Here is a 27,032-nt window from a genome sequence, read left to right on the forward strand (position 1 = left end):
TCCCGAGCCTGACGTCAGGCGAGAGTTCAACGCCAAAGGCCGCCGCAGTCGCCACGACTTGACGAGCAACGCTCTGTGGCTGCTTTAGCGGCGACGTCGTGTGCCATCATGGCGGCCGCTCTCCGCCGGACACCACTGACCAGCGCGGGCGGGCTATGACAGCGGGCACACGGCCCTTCCGGCACAAGCTGCCACTCCTCCACCGACTGGCATGGATTCTGATCCTACTCGAGGCAACCAATGCGGCTTCTGTGAGTGAGCTTTCTTCGAAGTTCCGTACGGTGCCCCGAGTGCTCTGTCATCGCCTAACTAGAAGCGGCAGGAGCTGGTTTGCGGAGTGGCTTATGACGCTTAAGCCAACTTCTCAGCAAAGCACGTGCCACGAAATAACTTTTACTTTAGCTCGGTAAAGAGGCCTCAGCCAGAAAGCTGTACCTGCAAGTGAATGCGAGTGCTTGCGTGTTCTTTCAGCTTTTGCTTGCTCCCCTGCTGGTCGGATCATATGTCATTTTTATCACCATGGGCATCGCGGTAGGCGCGTATGTCGACGATTACCTCCCCTCTCCATTGAAGAGTCTCGCTCCTTCAAAAATGGTAATAGGCACAGGCTATGGTCATCACAGGCTCGGAAGTGACTTGAAGGCGCTGTGCAGGATAAAGTCACTGAGCATGCTCCGTAGCCAGATTGGGAATGCATGAACTTTTGCGTGTACTTGGACGGAGTAGCTGCAGCTGTTACCTGTTTAAAAATAGGAAACCTGCCGTATTGTCACTTCCAAACGTGCTTCCACTCAACAAATACTGTTCATTGCGTATGTTTTGGAGCACTGTGTACAGCAAATGGCACAAGTTGTGCCTTTGGCCATGTGTGCAAGGCTGAAACCTCCCGGTGGGCCTTCAACACGTGCAACGTGCGCCGAAACACCTTCCTCAATATTTGCAAGCAAAGCAATATTTACGGCTTAGGAATCGGACTTTTCTTCTCCAGTCATTGGTACTAGCTTTTTGACACGTCCCTATCTTATTGTGATTCAGCTAAGAATCAGTTAGGAATTAGTTGTCCGCCACGCAGTGTCGTTTCAAGACGAGAACTATGATTAACGAGACATTCATGTAACCCACGATATATGATTTTGTTTATGGAAAAAAAGAAAGGAAAAGGTTATCTGAAGATGATAACGCAACAGATTTAAACGTGAAAAATAAGCATGTATCACGGTTTATTATACATTAGGTACTGTGTCGGTGACACTTGCGCCATTAGCGCCCAGGAACGTAGCTTTACAGATGCCGCATGTCTTTCAACAGGCTCCGCGAAAGTGTCACATCGCAGGCTCAGCTACTCATGCGTAAGATACGTTCGGACTTGATCTTTCAGTTCACGTTTAAACATATGTAAATAGTGCACTACAATCGCATCTCTTGAGCAATGCTTCCTGTGGGCGCATGAAGTTACACTATAAGGACGATAAAAATCTGTGTTATAACAAATTATGATTTGGCAAGCAGATACACTAAGCCGTCACCAAAATGTAGCCGAGTAATCTGACGATGAGGGAAGAAAAATACATGAAACTTGATTGTCGTTCGTGTTTCAATTTGAACACCTGCTTGCTGATGTCTGAGCGCCCGCGCAATCGATGGCAACGCGCTGCACCTGGTTAGAACGCACGCTTCGTTATTCTTTAAATGTGTTGACAACTACACTTCTTGTTTTTAAGGGTTGACTACTCTATTAGCTACGCTGTTCGTTGAGGTGTAGGTATAGTTAAATTGGTTAATCACCTAATATGGGTCATTGTTGTTATTCTTGTTTTTCATCCGTTATTCTTATGCGCGAACATATCGCAACATAACCAGGTGAAAGAGATAAAGAGTAACTAAACGAAGTAAACGACGCTGCTCCCGTCCAATCGCGACTTCCCTTCCATGAAAACAGGACGGGCTTTCGACAAATGTGAAATATATGTTCCAAGCAAATTTTGAGTGCACTAGTAAGCACTACTTGTAACTTCTATCGACAGCGTCACAATATAAGTTTACGCATGGCACACTGCACAGGTATTATTTTTGTAGACAAAAACACAGCTAAAATAAAACATTATCCTAGCGCTGTCCGCAGAATGATAAGTCTTGTCTCACTGAGTGTTGTGGTTGATTGTTGTTGCTGGTCCACGACGAGAGTACGTATCAGATTATTTCTGTCAAGCCCGAAAGCCGCAGATGTTCTTGTCCCTCGTTTGCTACTTTACACGTTTGCATGGCTGTCTTCCTAAGTCGTAGCCACGGCGTTTGCACTTTGATTCTCGCATCTCGCTTCCCTCTTCCTGGCTTGTTTGTAACCTCGACTTACGAAAGATTATATTTCGCAACATGTTGGCGCTTCGCTAACATCCCCATTCACCGTTCGTTTTCAGATCGTATATCCTGCGTTACAAGTTGGTAAGCATATTTCGTTTATTTTTCTTCACCTAGGCTCGGTAAAATAGCTGGCATAGTTCGCGCGCAAACACTTCTACCCAGAGCACGTTTTTGTAAAGCACACGTAGCACTTTTCGTTGCTCTGCTTTCACTCTCACCTTTGCTTTGTACGAGACATGGCGTATATGCACCAAAAGATATACATGTACCAACCGAAAGAGTATGCGTCATGAAGAGCGTTGAACTTATGCGCCTTACATGGAGCTTGTCCAACGTTGGCGTTTTTATTTTTTTAATCTGCTTGCGAGAAAGCGTGTAACATCCTTGTGCGTGCACTGAGCAAAAAAAAAGACAGAAACAAAGTTCGCGATGCCATCTAAAAAGGCAGTTCCTTGCAACGTCAGACTGGAAAAGGCGTGGCTAAGGACAATGTGCCCCTTCCCGTAGATAATATCGTCCTGTCTGGAAAATGTTATTCGCTGGCATTTCAAACTCCTCCTGGAGACAAGACATAAATGCTATGAATCAGTGTGAAATAAATTTCGAGAAATGCTTATTTAAGTGATGATAAACTGCATTAAATTGAGAGATCGAGATTGAGAGAAAACACAGGCAAAGCGGGAGATGATAATTGAAGATGATGAGCAAAACGAAAAAAGGTAAGAACAGGGGCCACCATTTCGACAAGTGGCCTTGCCTTTTTCAAGGCCACTTTACAAGTGGCCTCGAAACTACAACAAGAAAAGCCAGCGCACATGGTTCAAACGGTTTTGTACACATCAGATCTCGCTCTGCAATAACAATGTGTGGTTGCTTCTTTTTCATTACCAGGCTGTTATTTTGATCTTTTGTTATATTAAGCTTACCGGTAGTACGAAGATAGTTATTTACATTACTGTTTATGCAAGCATCGAAAATTTTGCATATTGCAGTGTTTTTATGGGTTCTGTGAAACAAAGATCGCGGTGATCCGGGTGGTTGTGGAGCGGCGAGACGGAACCAAATGACCCGATCTTTTACGACCGTACGTGCTGGCAGACAGACAGAAATGAAACGTGGCCGCAGCAGCGTATAGTTATTTACATTAGGGGTCGCGTTACCACGCGACCCTTCGATGAGGCATCACTGCGTAAACAGTTCGTCAGGTTCTACAAGCATTTCGTAGCGCAACATGAACCGTGGCAATCACTCCATCATCGATGGAGAAGACAATGTAACTCCACGTGTGCAGCAGTAATCTGATTTCATTTTCGGGAAACTATACACTGACACTTCTTGCACGCCGGACACTAATATATGAATCACCCAGTGCTATGGGTGAAGTATAACGTTCTCGGTAAAAACAGTACTACGGATTTGGGTTGCGGCAAAACTACCCAAGTCACCACGCCACTGTCATACGAGATGCACTGCAAAGACAATGTATTGCTCCAAAGGATGCACGTACCGAGGGATATTCGGATGGAGAGACTGCCTATTTGTGGTTGCCGTGAGCAGGCGGTCACGCAACATGACTTAAGAAACACATATACATAGGTGAACTGAAGGGTGCACGGAGTGCCGGTGTCCGATGGAAACAAATGCGAGCGTTCGGCCTTGTAATTAATTCTCAAAGCATCTACGGTGCTAGAACACCAGCGAGACAGCCGCCGCTAATACTTAATTCTACAGGCCGACAACTTTTAATCTGATTTTAGTTTTTACAATGCGCCTGTCTTCTTAGACAACAAGGGACGCGTGCATTCGGAAAGCTCCGAGTCTCCCAGAACATCTAAATACTAAGACGTGTCGAAAAGAGGAGTATTTGTTCTTGACGCTTTCGACTCCGTTAAAGATATGTAACTTCGTTCAGGACTCTGAGTACAAGCTGAGAAGTAGTAGTAGTAGTAAGTGATTTCAGCAAGAGAAAAGAAGAGATAAGTGCAGTACCGTAACTATCTCTCGCTTAAAAGGTCACCTCAACAGCACTGCACGGGGAAGGGCAATGGGAATAAAAGAGTGTCGAGAAATGAACATGGAAGAAGTCGAGCGTAAGTCCGCGAAGGGGACAAAATAAAAGGTCCGCCCTGATATTCCGCATAATGAGTTTCCGAAAGACAGGCGGTTACGACGCGAGTGCATTCGCGCGATAGACGCGCAAATGGAAGAAACTAAACAGTCATAATAATCGACTCGATCTTATTAACAACAATGCCATGAATGCAGATATCAGGCACAAGAGGCCCGTCACTGATTCGTTCACAACGCAGGTAACATACGCACCTGGGCAACGCAACGCGACTAATTAAGCTTGGCCCTTGATATTAATGCCACTTTGTTTACGAGGAATGATTGGAAACATAAATAACATCTTGAATGCGCATCGCCCGATAACGCGTGCTGAAGCTTAAGCTGGAGTACAGTGTACGTTTACATTAACAAATACAAGTGATAAAGCTTCCCTTATTCGCATACGACCAAGCTGATTATGTACCTCAAGCTTCACCATTTTCTCCGCACAGTCTCTTGTTTTATAGAGTGCTAGGATCCCATTGCGGCCGCACACTAATTTTAGCAATCAAGCACCAGAAATGAGTTCACATCTTCTCAGAGCAAATAATCCAAATTAATCAAGAAGTCCCGAAAGATTGTATGTTGATATTATAAGGTTCCATTTATCACCAGATGCAATGAGCGGAGCACGCGTGCACCCTTCATCTAATCGGAAAATTGCCATGACGGATGAAGAAAACATTCGAGGGGGCTCTGCGCATTCATTGATTTCACTGATGCCATTTTAATTGTGAATTACAACAAATGATTGAGGACCCTAGCAGAGAAAGTGTAAAAGTGTGGTTGAAGATGCCGACGACTAAGATAATGATCAGTATTTTGGCAATTGAACAGGAGTTCAGAATCGCTAGTCAGCATCTAGAGCTGGCAAAGGAGTACGTTTATCTAGGTCAATTACTCCCAGGGCACCCTGATCAAAAGAAGAAAATTTACAGAAGAATAAAATGGGTTGGAGTGCATACGGCAGGCATTGCCAGATCCTGACTGGGAGCTTGCCACTATCATTGAAAAGTGTTGCTCTCTACCGATGCTAACATATGGGACCGAAACTTTGTGGCTGGCAAAAAATCTCGATAACAGGTTAAGGACCGTAAAAAAAGCGATGGAACGAAAAATGTTAGGCGTAACGCTAAGAGAGAAAACGGGGATAGCCTATATACTAACCTACATTCGGAGAAAGAAGTGGAACTTTGCAGGCCATATAATGTGTAGGTTGCATAACCGGTGGACCATGAGCGCGATTTTGTGCGCGACAGCGACGAGCGACGGCTTCGAGCGACGGATCGAGCCGTCGCATGAACAGATCGCTCGGTCTTGTCGCGCGATCGCTCGGTTCTGCAAATCTTACTAAGTGTCTGTACAGAGAGTAATTTTGCTAGCAACGATCCTCGAATCACGCGGGAATAAACGAAACTCGGCAGACCTCAAGTGGCCATACGATTCGCCATTATACATCACAGAAACAACCAGCGCAACAGGGTCATAACATCACGTGACGGTGTAGGAGTCGAGTGTCGGTTTCTATAGCCGTCGTCTCAAGGGTATGTACTGAAACAGTGAGCACTTGCGTTTAGAACAAATACGCTACTTGCCAAACCAATTGTCTACATACAATGCATTCGGGAAAGCAGCATAGGACTGTTAACTCAGTATCGTAAAAGGTGATACTGTTAAAGTACATCAACACTGCGACACACCAGGCAGTTGCGCGTACTAATTAAACATCCGCACCAATTGCGAGTTTCTAGCATAGCCGAATGTTTATTTAATGTACGTAAATTGAAGATCTCGGCAAATCAAGCTGTTACCGCCTGACCACTATTTTTTTATCATGCATCGAACGGCAGAAATGCGAAGCACTAGGAGAATTAGGAGTGAGTTGCTTTCGAACCACCAAAGTATGCATGAACACTGTACATCTCTTAATTTAGCAGATTTATGCATCAGTCCATTGTCAACTGAATGCACACCAATAAGAAGTAATTTAATGGCGAAGACAGAACGAATTTCACGAGTTCCTATACTCGAAGCCATCAACCGCAGCGTCAGAGATGGAGTGAAATACAGCGAGACGTTTTTTTAATGTTTGGTCTATTGACAAAACAGGTTCTTGACTCCGCACGACACAATAACATTGCCAAATCAGAATGGTTATTTATTTATTTATTTATTTATTTATTTATTTATTTATTTATTTATTTATTTATTTATTTATTATACTACGTTTCCGATAACATCGCAGCGGGTGGACTAGTTACATGGCTGAAAAGCCCTAAGCACCAAGATACGCTACTAAATGAAATGTTATTGGGTACATTCGACCAATGAAATTTCCCTTCAACGCAAGCAGCCGCGCAACTCAATCTACGAATAACCACCGCGCACCTGACTTGAGGCCATGTCTGTCAATTTTCAGAAATTGACCTGTTTTCTGGTGGCTCTGATATTCGAACTCACAACATTCCACATTGGGGGTACGTACCTGGGCATTATTGGTTACTTCAGAGCTTAAACAGCACTATACCAAAAATCAGAATGTAAAAGTATGCTCACTCCTTCAAGAATCACAGGCATAAAGACAACATAGAACGGTAAGCGACACAGCGAGGATTCTGATCTTAAAAACTACACGATCGAGAAACAAAGCAAAAGGCATGCCTAGAGCATATCTTGAAGCCCTGGAGATAGGCCGTTGCAACGCTGCACGGTAAATAACGCACTAGTTGTCGACAAGGTTGCAATTCTCTCCGTTAACTGCGTCCTAGCACTTCAGAGCCTCTTATACACATTTGGCATTCTGTGTTTGACAAAATGTTCATGTATCAAAACATCATCAGAGCTCTAAGGCGCTTTTTCATTGGTTGTTTCCTATTTTAAGCCCATTTTCGCATCTTCTAAATACCACTCTTTCTACAACGGATATTGTGACTGCGCACCTTTCAGCCATATGCCCAATTTCGTTAAATGACTCTGCCCGCTTCTCTGCTGCGTTCTCATCGCCAACATCTGTGAACAATCGCCGGGATGGTTTCTGGCGTTCTCTGCGAAGGCCCGAAATGATTTGCAACCTCGCATTGATACTCGCACCTGAGTTACCACTTAAACACCGGTGCCAAAATATCAGTAACACATCTTACACCACATGAGACCGAGATAGAGACATCACATTATCTTTATGCAGGTCATTATATTCCCGTTCACCTTTCTTTCTCAGAGACGTGACAATACACATTACACCTAAACAAAGTCAGCCACACTATGAACCTTCAATAAAAGTGAACAGTCACGGTTGAAAGAATGCATTCTGCTGCCTGACTGTTCTAAAGGTGCATGCCAAAAGGAGGAAAAGAGATAAGTAGAAGGCAGGGAGGTTAACCAGAATAACGTCCGGTTGGCTACTCTACACCGGGGGAATGAGGAAAGGGGAACAAAGATAACAGGGAGAGAGAGAAAAGGGAGGAAAGAAAGAAATTGCGGTGAGTTGGCTGACGTGTGTGGCCTTACAGAAATTGCATTAATAGTCACAGATGGTCGCACAAGCCAGTCGTCCTTAAGAAGCACAAAAGCGCCTTCACCGCTTTATGGGCGATGGGGACGGCGTTATGGACGATGGGGACGGGTGATGGGGACGGTGTTCCAGCAGCACCTGCACAGAAAGCGGCCGATTGTCCAGTTTTTGAAAAGCTTTGGCAAGTTCTTGTCTCTCTGGGGTGTATCGTGGAGAGTGGCACAGCAGGTGGTTGATGTTTTCTTCAGTACCACAGGCCTCGCATGCTGCACTGTCAGTCATTCCAATTAATGTAGAGTATGCCTTTGTGAAGGCAACTCCTAACCAAAGGTGACAGAGAAACGTAGCTTCACGTCGAGGAAGTCCGAGTGGAGGTCGGAGTTGCAGGGAGGGGTTTAGTCGATGCAGTCGTGTAAGTCGTAAGTTTGGCGAGTTCCACTCGGTCAGTGTGAGACTGCGTGCCAGGTGTCGAAGCTGCCTTGCGGCGTCTGTCCTCGAAAGCGGAATTGGAACGCTGTGCTCTTCTTGATGTACTGTGCGAGCAGCGTTATCCGCGGAATCATTGCCACTGATTCCACAATGGCCAGGTACCCATTGAAAAACGACCTCGGGACCTTTTTGTTGGACGTGATGGCAAAGTTTCGCGACTTCGTATGTCAATTGGTCATGGCATCCGTGTCGGAGAACTGACTGCGTGCACTGTAATGCCGGTTTTGAATCACCGAACACTGCCCATTTTGTAGGTCTTTCAGAATCAATTAATTCCAGTGCTCGACGCAAGGCCGTTAGTTCTGCCGCCACTGAGGTCGTGACATGCGATGTCTTGAACCGCAGTGTCATTCCTCGCGTTGGTATAACCACGGTACCAGCAGAACTGCACGACGTAGTCGATCCATTGGTATAGATGTGCACGTGGTTGCTGTACTTCTCATGCAAAAGAAGTAAGCTCAGCTGTTTTAGAGCAGGGGCCGGTATATCTGTCTTCTTCTGTAGTCCTGGAATCATTATATGTACTTGTGGATGGCTCAAACACCACGGAGGAAACGCTGGCTTGGCCGCAGGTGCGTACCCTGAAGTAAACGACGCACGATGTGCACTGACAATACCGCTAAATGTCGAGCAGGGCCTTGCAGCAGTGGGGCTCGCCAATTGGTGGGAAGGGGTCCTAGCATAATGCCTGAGATGCGTACGCATTGTCTCAACGGCGATGTGCGTCGTGATTGGGTAATCCTGCGCAAGGGCAATGGTTTCAGCCGTTGATGCACTGCGTGGTAAGCCAAGACATATCTGAAGGGCTTGGCTTGAATACTTTGAATCGTACGCAGGTTAGTCTTGCAGGTGTTGGATATTGCAGGCAGGCTGTATCGCAGGAAACCAACGAACAATGCCATGTACAGCTGTAACAAACTTCCCATGTATGCAGTCAGGCACAGACACAAAAAAGCAGTTATCAAGCATCAATACATTCGCATGCATTGGTGATTAACTCATTCTCTATATAACTAAAGTATTCAACAAGAATGAAGAGGTGTAGTAGACTCACGTAATGGTCTACACTTAAACGCCATTAATAGCATTAAAATAGTTCCTCTAAGCAAGCTGGTTCGGAGAAATGTACATTGTTTCCCCACTTTCCAATAGCGACATACCCTCCTTTTTGAGGGTATGTAGCACACCTAACACACTTTTGTGTGCACATAGCATAGCACACCTAACACACTTTTGTGTGTTAGGTGTGCTATGGCGCTTTCGACAACATGTAGAGCACCGGGTCATAACTCCCATATTTGTCTTAACAGAAACGACAACAGCCCCCAAGGACGACAAGGACCCGCTGACCAAGACGACCAGCGAAGATGTGACCACCACGCAAAGCCCCGCTGAACATTCAAGCGTTCAAGTGACCAGTATTGTCAGCGAAGAACCGGAGACCATGAGGAGCACTACTGGAGGCCCAAGCGTCCCTGTGAACCAGGCGGCGAGTGGCAATGTGACCACAGTAAAGACCACCACTGAACGTCCAGTCGTTCAGATCACTACCATGAAGAGTACCACAGAAACCCCAGACGTTCCGGTAACCACCATGAAGAGCACCACTGAACGCCCAGGTGTGCCTGTGACCCAGGAGGCCAGTGGCAATGTGACCACCATGAAAACCACCACTGAACGTCCAGTCGTTCAGGTGACCACCATGAAGAGCATCACAAAAAGCCCAGACGTTCCGGTAACCACCATGAAGAGCACCACTGAACGCCCAGTCACTCAGGTGGCTCCCGTAAAAACCACCACTGAACGCCCAGTCGTTCAGGTGACCACCATAAAGAGCACCACAGAAAGCTCAGACGTTTGGAGAACCACTGTGAAGAGCACCACTGAACGCCCAGCCACTCAGGAGACCACCGTAAGGACCACCACTGAACGTCCAGTCACTCAGGTGACCACCATTAAGAACACCACAAAAAGCCCAGACATTCGGGTAACCACCACGAAGAACACCACTAAACACCTAAGTGTTCAGGGAACCGAGACAATCGGTGGTGAGGTGACCATTATGCAGAGCACAACTGAATCCCCAAGCGTCCAGGTGACCAAAGCAGTCAGCGCTCAGTTGTCCACCACAAAGAGTGCCACTGAACACCCCAGCGTCCAGGGGGCCGTAACCACCGACAGTGAAGTTGCTACCATAGGAAGCACCACTGAACGCCCAAGCGCGCACGTGACAAAGGTGGTTGGCGGGGAGGCGACCACCATGAAAAACACCTCTCAATATCCAAGCGTCCATGTCACAGAGGCTGTCAGCGGCGAGGTAACCACCGTGAAAAGCACTACTAAACACCCAGGCGTCCAGGTGACCAAAGTAGTCAGCAGTCATGTTACAACCATGCAGACCACCACTGAATCCTCCGAACTCCAGGTGACCAACATGGAAAGCACCACTGAAAGTCCAAGCGTGCACGTGACAGAAGCAGTCAGCGGTGAAAAGACTACCATGGAAAGCACTACTGAACGCCCGAGCGTTCAGACCACCACGCAGAGCACCACTGAAAGTCCAAGTGTTCAGGTAACTAAGTCGGTCAATGACGAGGTGACCACTATGACGAGCACCACGGAACGCCCAAGTGTTCAGGTGACAAAGGCAGTTAGTGACGAGCTGACCACCATAACGAGTTCAACTGAAGACTCAGGCATTATCGTTGACGTCGTCGTGGTGACCAGCCCGAAGCCAGCAACGTCTACTACACCCCCTCCGCCTAATCTTGCCGCCATTGTAGAAGGAGCCATCGTAGTTCCACAAGGCAGCCCAATCGTGGAAGGCGGAGCCAGCGTTATAATTGAAGTTGTTCCCATCGTAAACGCTAACGTCACTACCGGGGATGGCATCGTGGGTTTTGACACGCACTCTACCTTTAAGCCAAGCTCAGACACAGGAAAAAAGCCGAAAAGAAAACGTACTCGCCTCAAGAAGCAGTTTACAAACAAGTACATGCGAACTTACGTCACCAAGCACTGCGGTATACCCCATGAACGAATGCGGCGAATTGTAGGAGGCAAAGTCACAACGCTCGAGCGTTATCCATGGACGGTGAGTGATATTTCAAGTCTCCGCGTTTCGCGGTGTGAAAACTTTCTGCTCTATCGAAGTAGACTCACTTCACAAAGCAACATCACATAGATGATATTGTTACGGGGTTAAAAACAGTCAGACGTATATTTACAGGATATTTACAATAATCGTAGCGGCTGACAAGATGGTAGACAGCGCGCGAAGTCCAGAGCGTCGTCTTCTTCCGACCAAGCTGACAACATCTTCTTCGTCAGCGTGTCACAATATGAATGGCAGCGTCGACAGGTGCGACACACTGTCGGCATTTATCAACTGCGACAGTGTCCCAACGCACCAATTAAAGTTCGTTTTGTTCTATCGCTACTATAGAGGAGCAATGTAATCGTATTGTTCGACTTGTGACAGTTGGAATGCTTATACGAAAGCATAAGCTACACCCTTCCATGCCTTTCTATTTCAAAACTGCCATACACTCATAAACAAAATTACACCCTTTGGGTAGTATCTTGCCTCACAATAATCGTCATCTGTCTTGTCCGCATTTTTTTTCTTTGACGCTGAGAGCCCGGCACTTACAAGTCACGAACGGCATGCGCGTTACACTGTAAACGGAAATAACTCCGAGGTGGGAGTATACTGCTTGTCCTCTAGCGACCCCCCGGTTCGGAGTTTATTATGCTCCGTATGATCGGAGTAGAATTTTTACTCCGCACGAGCGGAATTCTTGCGTGGAATTATGGGAGGTTTTTTTCTGTCTTTTTTTATTTTTTGCTTTGCAATTGACGGAGTTTTTTCGAGGTGCAACGGGAGTATAAAAAGAGGCATCGCGTCAGTTTGCGCGAACATGTTTACATGCAGAGGCTGCTGGTCAAATTTCGAAATATGCACACGAGACCGCGTCAAATTCGATGAAACAAGTCAATGAAAGCACATATATCATGACATACATAAACATTCCAGAAACGCCCAATGCAGAAATTTGAAAGACATCCCACGCACACGCGATACTCAAGATGCAACGGTGCCAGTATATATAGCCAAGATACTGTGTGCCTCGAAACCGCCAAGGGAGCAGCTGTGCTGTTTTCAGCATTACGACTCACATGCTCGTTCATACCAGATCTGCCTCTTTGAAACTAACAGAATACCTTAATCAACACAAAACTGTTAATTCAAAATAGTGAGATAAAAAAAGTTAATGGCGTTATTTTTCAATACTATGCCATTCTGTGAGTGCTGAAGCGACTTCGCACACTGCCGGCGTTCGCGGCCAAAAAGTAGTGCGTTAGTTACAGTAAGCTAGAAAAATGTAAGTGCATGTGCTGCATAGCAAAATTACATTTTTTCGATATAGTGGTAGCGTAGCAAGAAATTATTACGTGTGAGCATGACCCGCAGCAGCCGACGTAACACCGAAAAATGCGCAGACATACATTTTATACACCGCACTACTTGCTCTGAGTACAAGCAATCTGTCTCGGTTGCGAAAAGGAGCTACATCGCTGATCTGTCGAGTGAACCCCTAAACTCGTAGCCAGCAGGCATGCGTCTAAATCAGTGTCTCGGATAGAGCGTAATGTTAACGCAATATCGGAAGCAACGACGTGACCAAAACCTATATGCGCGATAACAATTCGATTCACATCGCTCAATAAGAAGCTTTATTTTAAGCACACATATATACTCATGTCCTACCGTTTTTCTTCGGGCGAGGATATCCGTTCACAGATAAATAAAAACAGTTGCTTGCACTCCGGTCTTTCTCACTGGCAACACAGCACCGCAACGAACTTGGGTTACGCCATTCATGCGCGACTAGCACGGATGTCGTCGCTCGAACAGTGGCTGCTGTTGCCATTGCTACGCGGTCCTTACAAACATTACACCGGACGTTGTCAGCATGTACTCAAAAGGACATAGAAGTGGCATTTCACGTACTGAAGAACACAAGACAGGGTGACGCAGCACGGAAACACAGCCAGAACGTGAGCCGACATCACGAGCCAGTGAGCAGCTTCGAGGTATACCTAAGCCTTTTTCCGCACTTGAAAACGTGGTTCTTGCAATCATCGTTGTCAGCAAAGTGATCACAGCTAATGTACTTGAAGCTGAGATACAGTGAGCTTCAGGCATGCCTATAACACTTTCTGGAAGGAGATACGGGAAACAAATTGACGAAACGCTGTCACGGAACGACACTTCACAGACGTAAACAAACCGTCAGCCATGAGCACTGCCCGCTCCGCCGAACGCGCCCGGTCGCTGGCGAGGCGCACAGCCTCATGGGAAGAGCCACGTGACTAACCTGTATCGGCGGAGGGGAGTTTTTCAAAACTCCCTGTCGGAGTTTCACGGGAGAACAAAATTTTTAAGCGGAGTAAAATCGCGTCATGTCGCCTTAATACTCCGGCAGCTAGCCAGCGGAGTGAAACGAGGGAATGGCGCTGTTTTGCTCCCATACATCGGAGTAAATATTTGAGGAGGGGAGGTTTTAGGGCACATCACCTCTTAAAAACTCTCAGCTGGGTTTATTTTCGTTTACAGTGTAACAGCTTGACAGAGCATTTTCAACTGGAAAGTAGCGAGCTGAGCGTTTTCAAGAAAGGAGACGCAAGCAAGACAGATGACGATTATTGTTGCGTGGCAAATAGACATACCAAAGGGGGTGCATTTCTTCAAGAGTGTACACTCTTAAACAAACAACACCCTTTTGGGTGTATCCTTGCCGCACAACAATAATAATCTAAAGTTAAGTTGTTTGCGCACCGACTCCTTCAGTAAGTATAATCATGGAGCAGACCAGAAATTCATTTACCTACCATCGATTTGTAGCTAGCCACGGTTAACGCAAAACATTTTCTATATCAAATTGTCATTCTTGAAATCCCAAATTTTAATCGCGACGACACACAGGAGGGCATTAAGCCTGACCACGACGTCGATCAAGATCTGATCAGGCTGTATCTGAATCCATAGACTTAAACAATATTATTGAGCACATGCGTGTCCAACAACGACAATTATGAAATATTTGGTAGGTAATCGAAGAGCGCTTCTGAAGAACAGCGGTCGTTTCCCAATACAAAAGTAAGAAACAGACGTCATGCGCATGCAACTAATAGTTTCTGTATGTTCGTAGATTTCCGGAAGATTGGTGTCGTTTTACGCCATTCATTTGTCATTGGTATACATCTAGGGCTCAATTCACAAAGCTTTTCGCTCGTAAGAGCTGTTTGCCATTGATCGGCCGCTATTCTTAATAAGTCCAATAGAACGATAGCCTGGAACCTACAAGTATTTCTGGCGCAAACACTTTTTCTTTAATACGAGCTCCAGAATCCAGGGTCTCAAAATTTCAATGGCATACTATAGCGTTTCTTCATTTGTTGCCATTCGGAGGCGCCCGCCGCTCGTGATAGCACGGCATGAGAACGAGACGACCACAGTGTACACCTATGACAATTCGTGAACGGGGCTTACAACATCCCCCCGTTGATTGTGAATGTGCATGCGAATGCAGCACGCCATGAAAACTATATACTGACCCTGTTGATGTCCTGTATTCTAATACTTGTGCACGTGGACCTTTAAGCAGAGAGAGAGAGAGAGACAGAGGTATGCAAGGAGCTCAGCCACAACCGAAAATTTGGTTTTCACTCTACAACTGAGCGACAGAACCATGATGCAAAAATACAGACCGCTAGTCAGTGTGCACAACAATTTAGATAGTTGCGTGTGTACACGTACTACGTGTTCTTGGAGAGCAACGCGTTAATGTTCGACTCTTGTTTGCTGACTCTTGCTGCATCTTCACTTTCGCCCACGAGAGGACGAAACAGGCGGTGTCATTTGCTGGCGCGATCTCGATGAATATTTTTGTCAATAAAAAATGCAGCCTTCTCTTATAGCTTTACACGTACTTTGTTATTTGCCATTACAATCCGCAGGTCGGCATTTTTATGAGGTACGGAAACCGGCCGTACTGCGGGGGAGTCATCGTGTCCTGGCTCTTCGTCTTGACGGCGGGCCACTGCACACGCAAGTAAGACGGCCGCTTTGCGTCGAGACTTTGTGCAGCTGCTTCGCTTCTGAGTAAGCGCCCTGGACCACCGAGAGGGCCTCGATTCACGCAGCCGTCTTAATGTACATGCAGGAACTGCGTGTGAACCAACCACCTATACGTTAGAACGCATAGCAAGTCGCATGTTCCGGCCGCTGAAGATAGGCAGCGATGTGACAGCCAAGACCCCGGGAAATGAGAAATGGCCATTACCAACACATTGTATTCTGACACCGGCCCTTGGATTTTCGAATAACTCAATTTTCGTTCGTAATGGATGTCAACGGCCAGTAGTCTTCGTTGATAATTTTCTATGACAAATGACAAGCACCTGTCTTGCAATGGTTATAGCGAATTTACACTCTTTGTGTATACAAACCCTGTTTCTGGATCCCGTACGGAAACAGTTCAACGAAAGGAAACATGTAGGAAAAATACCAGAATTTTACTGACATTTCGGCCGGACCCCGGCTAAAACGTCAGTAAGATCCCTTTATTTTTCCTACGTGGTTCTATTCTTTCACACATACATACATACATACATACATACATACATACATACATACATACATACATACATACATACATACACACACACCCACACACACATACATACATACATACATACATACATACATACATACATACATACATACATACATACATACATACATACATACATACATACATACATACATACATACATACATACATACATACATACATACATACACACACACACACCCATACATACATACATACATACATACATACATACATACATACATACATACATACATACATACATACATACATACATACATACATACATACATACATACATACATACATACATACATACATACATACATACATACATACATACATACATACATACATACATACATACAGACCGGTGTCTTTGACTAGTATTACATGTAAAATAATGGAACACGTTATATATATTTGTATTATGTCACATCTAGTTAAATATAATCTACTAAATGCAAACCAACATAGATTTCAGCAGGGTTTTTCTTGTACTACGCAGCTTGTAGAATTCACTAACGATTTGGCTCAAGCAATAGACAAAAGGCAGATAATTGATTGCATCTTTCTAGATTTTCGTAAAGCATTTGACGTTGTGACTCACGACCTACTTATTAGCAAATTACACGCCTACAAGTTGCAAAAAAAGGTAATTGCATGGATATCTGAATATCTTTCATATAGACAACAGTCTGTGGTTCTCAATGGCATCTGCTGCAGTGATCTCTGGAGTACCCCAAGGCTCTGTGGTGGGGCCCCTCTTATTTTTATTATATATAAATGATATCACTAGTGGTATTACGTCATCTTTCAGGATGTTTGCAGACGACTGCGTAGTATATAGAGTTATTGATCGTGATTCCGATTTTTATGCGCTTAAGAGTGATTTAGACAAACTTTCAACTTGGTGTGCGAAATGGGAAATGTCACTTAACGTTTCAAAATGTTTAAACATCACCTTTACAAGGAAACATTCATACAAGACATACGAGTACAAATTAAATAGCGTTACTCTAAGCAGGGTTACGGAATGTAAATACTTGGGAGTTTGGTTCACCTCGGATTTAAGGTGGAACAGGCATGTACAGGAGGCAAGAAAGAAGGCGGCACGAAAGTTGGGCTTCCTACATCGAAATTTTGACCAATTACCTGGTAAATTGAAAGAAAAGCTGTATTTTACTCACGTACGTTCGGTACTTGAGTACGCTTGTATTTGCTGGGATCCTTATACGTGTCAGTCGATTTACTTGAAAACATTCACAATAGGGTGGTTCGATTCGTTCTTGGTAATTACGACAAAAGCCCCAGTATTACCGAAGGCAAGCGCGGACTTCATTGGCAAGATCTAAAGGATAGAAGAAAGTGCCTCAGACTCAAATTTTTTCACAGTGTTTACTATTCTAAAATGGGTATTGACAGGAACAAATATAAATTACCATCGTACATTTACCGTAGAAGAGACCATGCCTTGAAACTCCATGAATTTCCTTTTAAGGGTGACACCTTGCGTTATGAATTTTTTTACAGGACCACGAGGGAGTGGAATGCACTCCCGTCAAATATTGTTGGTACACAATGTAATGAAACGTTTTACCACGCTTTGTGTGTTGAAATGAGTGTCAACTGATGTAGATATGTATGTACCCCCCTGCTGTAATGCCTTCTAAGGCGATGCAGGTACTCAATAAATAAAATAAACAAAATAAATATATTGCATATCACCATCCCTTACTCATTTCCGCGATCCGCGAAAGCTTGTTTTAGAGTGTTTCATAATTTTTCACCTTCAGTCTAATAGTGGACGCCTTCATGAGCCTTCTGACAAGGAAGGAAGGAAGGAAAAAGTGGAGAAGGAAAGGTAGGGAGGTTAACCAGTATGGCTTAACCGGTTTGCTACCCTACACATGGGAGAGGGATGGGGGAGATTAAAGATGGGACAATGTGCGTGATTGGCCGTATAGATCTGTCATCTGAGATGTGCGTGATCGGCCGTCTAGATAGATAGATATAGATAGATAGCTACATAAGAACCGCAAGGAGGAGTCATTTTAAAACAAATATCTCGCATTTATCTCTCTCGTGCCCTACCCATTCTTCTTCCAGCAAGGTGGCACATGACCTACGCGTTAGCTTCGGGTTGAGCGAGATCGATCCCGACCGAGTGTTGACTGAGCAGCAGGACCACCTGGTCGACGTGGCGGCCATCCACCAGAACCCGCTGTTCAAAGACATCGTCCACGGTGACGACATCTCCATACTGAAAATGAGCAAGCCGTTGCAGAGTGGCGGCTACCCAGTGACGCCTATCTGCATACCGGAGGCCACCAGCACAAGCATCACGCCAAAGGACATCATCGGTACGGACGGCGTCGTCGCCGGCTGGGGACGAACCAAATACGGTGAGAGGGCCCTTTGCGGTTACCCTTCTTTTCAAGGGCCCATAATTGAGCAAAGCGACGAGACTATAGGTGATGCGAAACGAACATGGTTGGGCCTGAGTAATAACGCAAAGTGTGAACAAATATATTTATTTTCATTAAGCTCACTGTTCCCCATAAAACAGGCATTTGAGGCACTGCAAACGTCATTGCCGCAAGCTATGCATTTGCGGTTTTCTTATATACGTGTAAAACGGCGACAAAAATAAAGCGTGACCAACGAAATATTACTATTAGGTTTAATTCTTTGTACTGAATAAGTCGCAATATACGTCGTGTTCTCCAAGTGCCTTTAAAGCCCAATTGGATTCAAGCACGTCCTAAGTCATGCTTTTTAATGCGAAAGCATTATATGTCCCATGAGACAAAAAATCCGGCGGGATCAAGCGATGGCACCAAAAATGGTGGACAGCTCAAAGAAGAAGAAGAAAAAGCACGTCAAAAAATGCTCGGATTGATGACAAATTTCTCAGGGAAACCCTGTAAACAAAGTAAATGAATGGCTTTTACAATTGAGTCTGGGTCAGAATCGAACACGGGGCCAACACCGGACAAGCACCGCATGGTACATAGATGTACTGCGATGCTTTGCGCGGCAAATTAAGTCTTATGGAATGATGAATGAAATGAAGTCTGGAATATTATGGGCGTTGCACTGCACTGCAGGCAAAGAAATCTTCGATGAAACTCATGTCGATAATACGTTCGACGTGATTGCAGCGCATCAGTTAGACAGCAGTATTAGAACCAAACCAAGAGGGCAACGTTCGAGATCGGCCTGGTCCATTCATTCATTCATTCATCCGCACATAACAATGGCTATATCCTTACTATAGAAACATCCCCGGCATACATATTGTACGCTTCCAGTGTTCAGACTGTCGCATTTGTGAGAAGAACTATAGAGGCGGGCTTCTCCCGACAAAGCTCCTGATTGAGGAGAAGCAATTCTCGGCAAACGCCCACAGCTCGGAGAGTAACATAGGCATTCAGAAACAGACTTCCTTGTATTATGAAAATGAATAAATTATAAGCTAACATTACTGTTTCAACAAAGTTCATCTCAATGCCCGTTGCTTCGTCATCGTTAGTATATCTGACAGTAGATCAGTAGCTAGAACATTTACCACGTACACACCCATACAGCAGCCCCAATATCTCTGAATATGAAGCTTCTGCCCTTTTTGGTCCCGCCAGGGAAGCGGCAAACCTTTTTAAGCGTTTCACGTAACACCTCTAAGCAGGCCGAAAACGAGGCTTTAGCAACTTTCCTTTCACCTCAAAATCGGCACACATTTCTAAATTTGTCTGTGTATCGCCTCTAAAATTTTCCGCATTTCCTTAAAATACACAAGGGAACAAAAATCAGATTTACAGGATGGCCAAGTATACTCTCGAGTGACAGGAAATATCAAGTATGAAATTGGCATGCCGTGTGCGTGCGTGTGTGTGTGAGTGTGTGTGTGTGTGTGTGTGTGTGTGCGTGTGCGTGTGTGTGTGCGTGTGCGTGTGTGTGTGTGCGCGTGTGCGTGTGCGTGTGTGTGTGTGCGCGTGTGCGTGTGCGTGTGCGCGTGTGCGTGTGCGTGTGTGCGTGTGCGTGTGGCTGTGCGTGTGTGTGTGTGTGTGTGTGTGTGTGTGTGTGTGTGTGTGTGTGTGTGTGTGTGTGTGTGTGTGTGTGTGTGTGTGTGTGTGTGTGTGTGTGTGTGTGTGTGTGTGTGTGTGTGTGTGTGTGTGTGTGTGTGTGTGTGTGTGTGTGTGTGTGAATACTCAACTATGACGTCCCGTGTGTGAGTATGGTAGCCGCGAGTATATGTTCCAATAAATTTTGCGGCCGGGTATACGCGCACGTGTGTACCCGCATGGTGCACCCTCTGCAGGCAGCTACATGTGCAGCGATGCTGGCACGTTTAGCTTTGCATTAAATGCACATGAGCAATGCACATATTTTCATTTTATTTCCTGCTTTCTTAGGTGGCGAAAGCAGTAAGCAACTTCGGGAAGTATGGTTGCCTATTGTGTCCAACAACGCATGCTCGGAAATATTCAAGGACGTACTTAAAATTCGGGACGAGATGATCTGCGCCGGTGACATCAATGGCACAAAGGACGCCTGTCAGGTAATGTTGTCTAGGGGCACTCATACCGTTAAGCTATTCTAAACTGTTTCTATTCCATGTCTGCAATCAGCCTTCCACGATTGGTCAACACTTTTTCAGGCCACCTCTACTTCTCTTGCCTGTCACGCGATGCCAGGAAAACCATCAAAGCTCTTCATTTGATTTGGCGTATACACTATGATTACGCATGATTAGACCGAACAAAAGAAAAAATCATTCTTTCCGCTTCTACACTTTTCTAACCATCAACTCTCCGTAATTGTCAAAACTTTTCGGGCTGTGCCTACTTCACCTGTCTATCACGCAAAGTCACAAAACCACGAAAGCTCACCGCGTCAAAGTGATGTGTGCGCAGTAAAGAAGCATTAATATGCCGAACAAAACTGAAATATTTTCGGAATGGCCGGAGACCACCACATTTCGATGTGAATAGAAGATGCCTGCCCGCCGATAACTCTGGCACTGACTAATCGGAGCTGCAACAAGGAGAATGCACTTATTTGCGTATAACAAAACATTTTACGCAGCAGTATAACGTTGTATGACGCAGTATAACGCTGCAGCGGTGGCGTAGATGTAGAGCATCCGCCTCGCGTGTAAGAGGACCTGGGTTCGAATCCCAGTGCCGCGCAATTTTCCACCGGACTGAAAAAAAAATGCACGTGTTCATAAAATTGCATAAACAGGCCTGGAGTGCGGCCTGATCCCGGTGACCAGAGCCGGTAACGCACTCCCTCACCAGAGCAGGATTGGCCACAACCTCCTATATGAATACAACAATCAAACCCCGGCCCTCAGGCCCCAGCAGCTCCGAAGCAAATGACCACGGCGGCGGTCAGACCTGTGACGCAGCAGAGGGTGCTAAGAATCCCTGGATCTGGACAGGCCGCCATTGGAATCTGAACCTGGCAACGTTTAACACTCGGACGTTATCTAGTGAGGCGAGTCTAGCAGTGCTATTGGAGGAATTAGAGGGCAGTAAATTGGATATAATAGGGCTGAGTGAAGTTAGGATAAATGAAGCACATACAGTGCTCAAAAGCGGGCACGTCCTGTGCTACCATGGCTTAGCGGAGAGACGAGAACTTAGGAGTTGGATTCCTGATTAAAAAGAATATAGCTGGTAACATACAGGAATTCTATAGCATTAACGAGAGGGTGGCAGGTCTTGTTGTGAAACCTAATAAGAGGTACAAATTGAAGGTCGTACAGGTCTGCGCCCCTACATCCAGTCATGATGACCAGGAAGTCGAAAGCCTCAACGAAGACGTGGAATCGGCGATGGGTAAAGTCAAAACAAAATACACTATACTGATGGGCCACTTCAATGCCAAGGTAGGCAAGAAGCATAGGCACCAGGAATAGTAGGGGAGAGTTATTAGTGGACTTTGCAGAACAGAATAATATGCGGATAATGAATACCTTCTTCCGCCAGCGGGATAGCCGAAAGTGGACGTGGAGGAGCCCGAATGACGAGACTAGAAATCAAATGGACCTTATACTGTGCGCTAACCCTGGCATCATACAAGATGTGGACGTGCTCGGCAAGGTGCGCTGCAGTGACCATAGAATGGTAGGAACTCGAATTAGCCTATACTTGAGGAGGGAACGGAAGAAACTGGTACATAAGAAGCCGATCAATGAGTTAGTGGTAAGAGGGAAAATAGAGGAATTCCGGATCAAGCTACAGAACAGGTATTCGGCTTTAACTTAGGAAGAGGACCTTAGTGTTGAAACAATGAACGCCAATCTTACGGGCATCATTAAGGAGTGTGCAATAGAAGTCGGTAGAAACTCCGTTAGACAGGATACCAGTAAGCTATCGCAGGAGACAAAAGATCTCATCAAGAAACGCCAATGTATGAAAGCCTCTAACCCTACAGCTAGGATAGAACTGGCAGAACTTCCCAAGTTAATCAACAAGCGTAAGACAGCTGACATAAGGAAGTATAATATGGATAGAATTTAACATGCTCTCAGGAACGGAGCAAGCCTAAAAGCAGTGAAGAAGAAACTAGGAATTGGCAAGAATCAGATGTATCCGTTAATAGACAAATCCGGCATTATCATTACTAATATGGATGAGATAGTTCAAGTGGCTGAGGAGTTCTATAGATATTTATACAGTACCAGTGGCACCCACGACGATAATGGAAGATAGAATAGTCTAGACGAATTTCAAATCCCACAAGTAACGCCTGAAGAAGTAAAGAAAGGCTTGGGAGCTATGCAAATGGGGAAGGCAGCTGGGGAGGATCAGGTAACAGCAGATTTGTTGAAGGATGGCGGGCAAATTGTCCTAGAAGAACTGGCCACCCTGTATACGCAATGCCTCATGACCTCTAGCGTACCGGAATCTTGGATGAACGGTAATATAAACCTAATCCATAAGAAAGGGGACGCCAAAGACTTGAAAAATTATAGAGCGATCAGCTTAGTGTCCGTTGCCTACAAAGTATTTGCTAAAGTAATCGTAAATAGAATCAGGGACACCTTAGACTTCTGTCAACCAAAGGACCAGGCAGGATTCCGTAAAGGCTACTCAACAATAGACCATATCCACACTATCAATCAGGTGATAGAGAAATGTGCGGAATATAACCAACCGTTATATATAGCTTTCATTGATTACGAGAAAGCGTTTGATTCTGTCGAAACCTCAGCAGTCATGGACGCATTACGCAATCAGGGTGTAGACGAGCCGTACGTAAAAATACTGAAAGATATCTATAGCGGCTCCATAGCCATCGTAGTGCTCCATAAAGAAAGCAACAAAATCCCAATAAAGAAAGGAGTCAGGCAGGGACATACGATCTCTTCAATGCTATTCACAGCGTGTTTACAGGAGGTATTCAGAGACCTGGATTGGGAAGAATTGGGGATAAGAGTTAATGGAGAAAACCTTAGTAACTTGCGATTCGCTGATGATATTGCCTTGCTTAGTAACTCAGGGGACCAATTGCAATGCATGCTCACTGATCCGGAAAGGCAAAGCAGAACGGTGGGTCTAAAAATTAACCTGCAGAAAACTAAAGTAATGTTTAACAGTCTCGGAAGAGAACAGCAGTTTACGATAGGTAGTGAGGCACTGGAAGTGGTAAGGGAATACATCTACTTAGGGCAGGTAGTGACGGCGGATCCTGATCATGAGACTGAAATAATCAGAAGAATAAGAATGGGCTGGGGTGCGGTCGGCGGGCATTCTCAGATAATGAACAGCAGGTTGCCATTATCCCTCAAGAGAAAAGTGTATAACAGCTGCGTCTTATCAGTACTCAGGTATGGGGCAGAAACCTGGAGTCTTACTAAGAGGGTTCTACTTAAATTGAGGACGACGCAACGAGCTATGGAACGAAGAATGATAGGTGTAACGTTAAGGGATAATAAAAGAGCAGACTGGGTGAGGGAACAAACGCGAGTTATTGACATCTTAGTTGAAATCGAGAAAAGGAAATGGGTATGGGCAGGACATGTAATGAGGAGGGAAGATAACCGATGGTCATTAAGGGTTACGAACTGTATTCCAAGGGAAGCGAAGCGTAGCAGGGGGCGGCAGAAAGTGAGGTGGGCGGATGAGATTAAGAAGTTTGCATGGACAACATGGCCACAATTAGTACATGACCGGGGTAGTTGGAGAAGTATGGGAGAGGCCTTTGCCCTGCAGTGGGCGTAACCAGGCTGGTGATGATGATGATAACGTTGTCGAGCCCCTTTTAGTACGTACACGACATTGCTCCACCAAGTTTCTTCGCTAAGGATCCATTATAGTTGCATTTTTACGCCTTCTGTTGCACACAGCCGCGATTTTCTACCAGACACCGAAAGCTGAGCAAGAAGAAGCGGGCCAATCGCATATGCTGGCACCGCCCTCCTCATCCGGTTATCTACTTTCACTGCCCTAACACAGCTCCACCGAAACGCTCTCCTCTTCTTCATGTCCTTCGCCTTGGTCAGCCAATTATATAAGAAAAACCTGTCAAGTAAGGCAATGCTGTTCGCTTTAAAGCGAACAAAAGCTACCTCCTGCAAATGAGCAGAGCGTTTCATTCACCTGTTCTAACAACGCTGCGAGCCACTGCCTCATGCGTGCGTCGCCGGTTAGGTAAAGTTGACGTCACGAAGTCGGAATCAAAACAAATTGGAATAGTTTTACGTTATACGGCCCCAATTCTACATGCGCGAAAATGTGTTCGTGTTTCAATGGGACGCTATATGTCAACGTGTTCTTTGCCTAAAACTAAAAGTAATAGGAACATCATTGTTAATTGTAAAATATAAAAACAATTTAAAGGTTTCCTTTTTCTATTTATTAAATTGGTTTTAGCCTCGGACTATCCAATCAGAGCACTCTGTTTGTAGTCGTGGCGCGTCAAAGCACACAAAGGTGTCATAACGCTTATGACGTTGGTGTTATGAGAGAGGACAGCTGCCCAAGAGTAAATGGCAGATTTCATGCAGCGCCCCGGGGGCACGCACGAGGACAAGCCATGTGACTACCCGTTTTAACGCGACAGCGTTAAGGAGCTCGTGTCGCAGAAAAGCCGATGTCGTCGGCGTCGGTGTCGATGTCGGCGTCGGCGGCGTTGGCCGTGAGTGATAAATCCCAGCAGGCACTTCATGAATAAAAAACAACTTGCAAGATGGGCTGGGTGGGAATCAAACCAGGGTCTCCGGAGTGTGAGACGGAGACGCTGCCACTGAGCCACGAGTTTTTTTTTCTTTATTTCCAGCTTGGCTACAATGAGCCACGAGTTCGATGCTTCAAAGCGGTACAAAAGCGCGAGCTCGATGCTTCAAAGCGGTACAAAAGCGCCTCTAGTGAATGCGGTGTTGCCTTAGAAACGAGCTGTTTCTAAGGCTCAGGCGTGCGTCGCTTGCTGAGGCGCACATTTCGTTGCTTGCCGAACGCTGCGTTGCTCGACGCTCACCGCGTCCGATGCGGGGCGCGTAGTCGCTGCGCCGTAGCCCATTGTCTTACACCCCTTGGCGGGTCGACGGGAACGCGTCCTCCAATTTTTCTCTGCGCAGGGTGACTCCGGAGGCTCGCTCATGTGGCGGTCCAAGGCTGATGATCGCTGGTACACGTTGGGCGTCGTGTCGTTCGGCGTGAAGTGCGCCGAGCCCGGATACTATGGTACTTACACTCGCGTGCAGAGCTACTTGAACTGGATCTGCCAAGTCACCGACGGCCTCCTCTGCTTCGGCTCATCCTCCTACAAGCCCGTGGCTTTGCCTTCGAAGAGCATGAGAGAGAAAAAGGACGACTCCACGTCCCCGTGAACGTCTTTAGCTCTCTTTAGTCTACAAACCATTCTGCGAGAAAATATAGCACGACACCGTGGGGGATAAAATTTATGAAATAGAAAGGAAAGCAATCGCAGACGTCGCCCACGGCTACACGTAGTGACGGCCCCTTCGATGCACGCCCAAAGAGACTGCAGCGTGTGTGCAAAACGGGCCGTCACGCCATCGGCTGGGACCCGGTGCCACGCGCAAGCGGGATTGATTCCTTGTAAATATGAATCTGCCTGTCCAGTAACAAAGCTCGCGGTTTCGGGCACACCAACCACGGCGCAGTCAATCGCAGCAGCAGTAATAACGAGCTTCGCGCTTCGGTCGCCAGTGCGAACGCTAATGCAAAGCTTTTCTACGAAATGTCTGTATAGTTACGAAATACGCAGCCTGGCGGACAGTGAATGACGATTGTTAGAGGTGCTGGCTCCTGAACAAAGTATATGCCTTGTCTCGTGAGATGGAGAGCAAGAGTTGCCACGTAATATAAGCGACCTTGTTACAAAGGAACACGGCGACAATGCGTGACCTCTGAAAAATAGCCATATCATTTACAGATAACCAGCTTATTATGAAAAATAATCGAAATGCCATGCTTGAAGAACGAAAGAAAATAGACTGATACCATGCGTAACAGTGAAGATAAAGCAGTCGTTTTGGAGCGAGTCGTAACCGGGTGTTCCTTGAACAACATGTGATATGAATAATAAATATTTTATTGTTTTCGAACGTTGGTGTATGCAGGAGTTGCTCATTAAAAGGGAGATGCGTGAGACCGCGTGTACAATAATTGCTCATGTAGAAGCTTATGTGAAAGAGTGGCCAATCGAGGATTCTGAACAGCACTTCATCAACTGGACCATCGGCCACGACCTCACAGATGCTCTCGAGGTATTTCCCGTTGTGTGTAACGCTCTGACCTATCCGGCTCTAATCTACTGAACTGGCCCCTTTAATCCTACCCCCCTCCTTTAATTTTTTTTCTAAATACATAGTTTTGTTAAAGAACAAGAACAGAAGGCACGATTCT

At 45.8% G+C, this 27,032-nt stretch overlaps 1 protein-coding gene across 1 annotated transcript; it reads left to right on the top strand.

Moving 5' to 3' along the window:
* Nucleotides 1-26,731, top strand: LOC135904516 (mucin-2-like). Its single transcript, XM_065435320.2, has 7 exons — nt 1-251; nt 2,418-2,442; nt 9,781-11,564; nt 15,494-15,588; nt 18,259-18,554; nt 20,565-20,710; nt 25,739-26,731. The coding sequence occupies exons 1-7, from the start codon at nt 156-158 to the stop codon at nt 25,988-25,990; spliced, it is 2,694 nt and encodes an 897-aa protein (XP_065291392.1). The 5' UTR covers nt 1-155; the 3' UTR covers nt 25,991-26,731.
* The last annotated feature ends 301 nt before the right edge of the window (nt 26,732-27,032 follow it).

This window comes from Dermacentor albipictus, chromosome 1, assembly GCF_038994185.2.
Source record: "Dermacentor albipictus isolate Rhodes 1998 colony chromosome 1, USDA_Dalb.pri_finalv2, whole genome shotgun sequence".
Lineage (NCBI taxonomy): Eukaryota > Metazoa > Arthropoda > Arachnida > Ixodida > Ixodidae > Dermacentor > Dermacentor albipictus.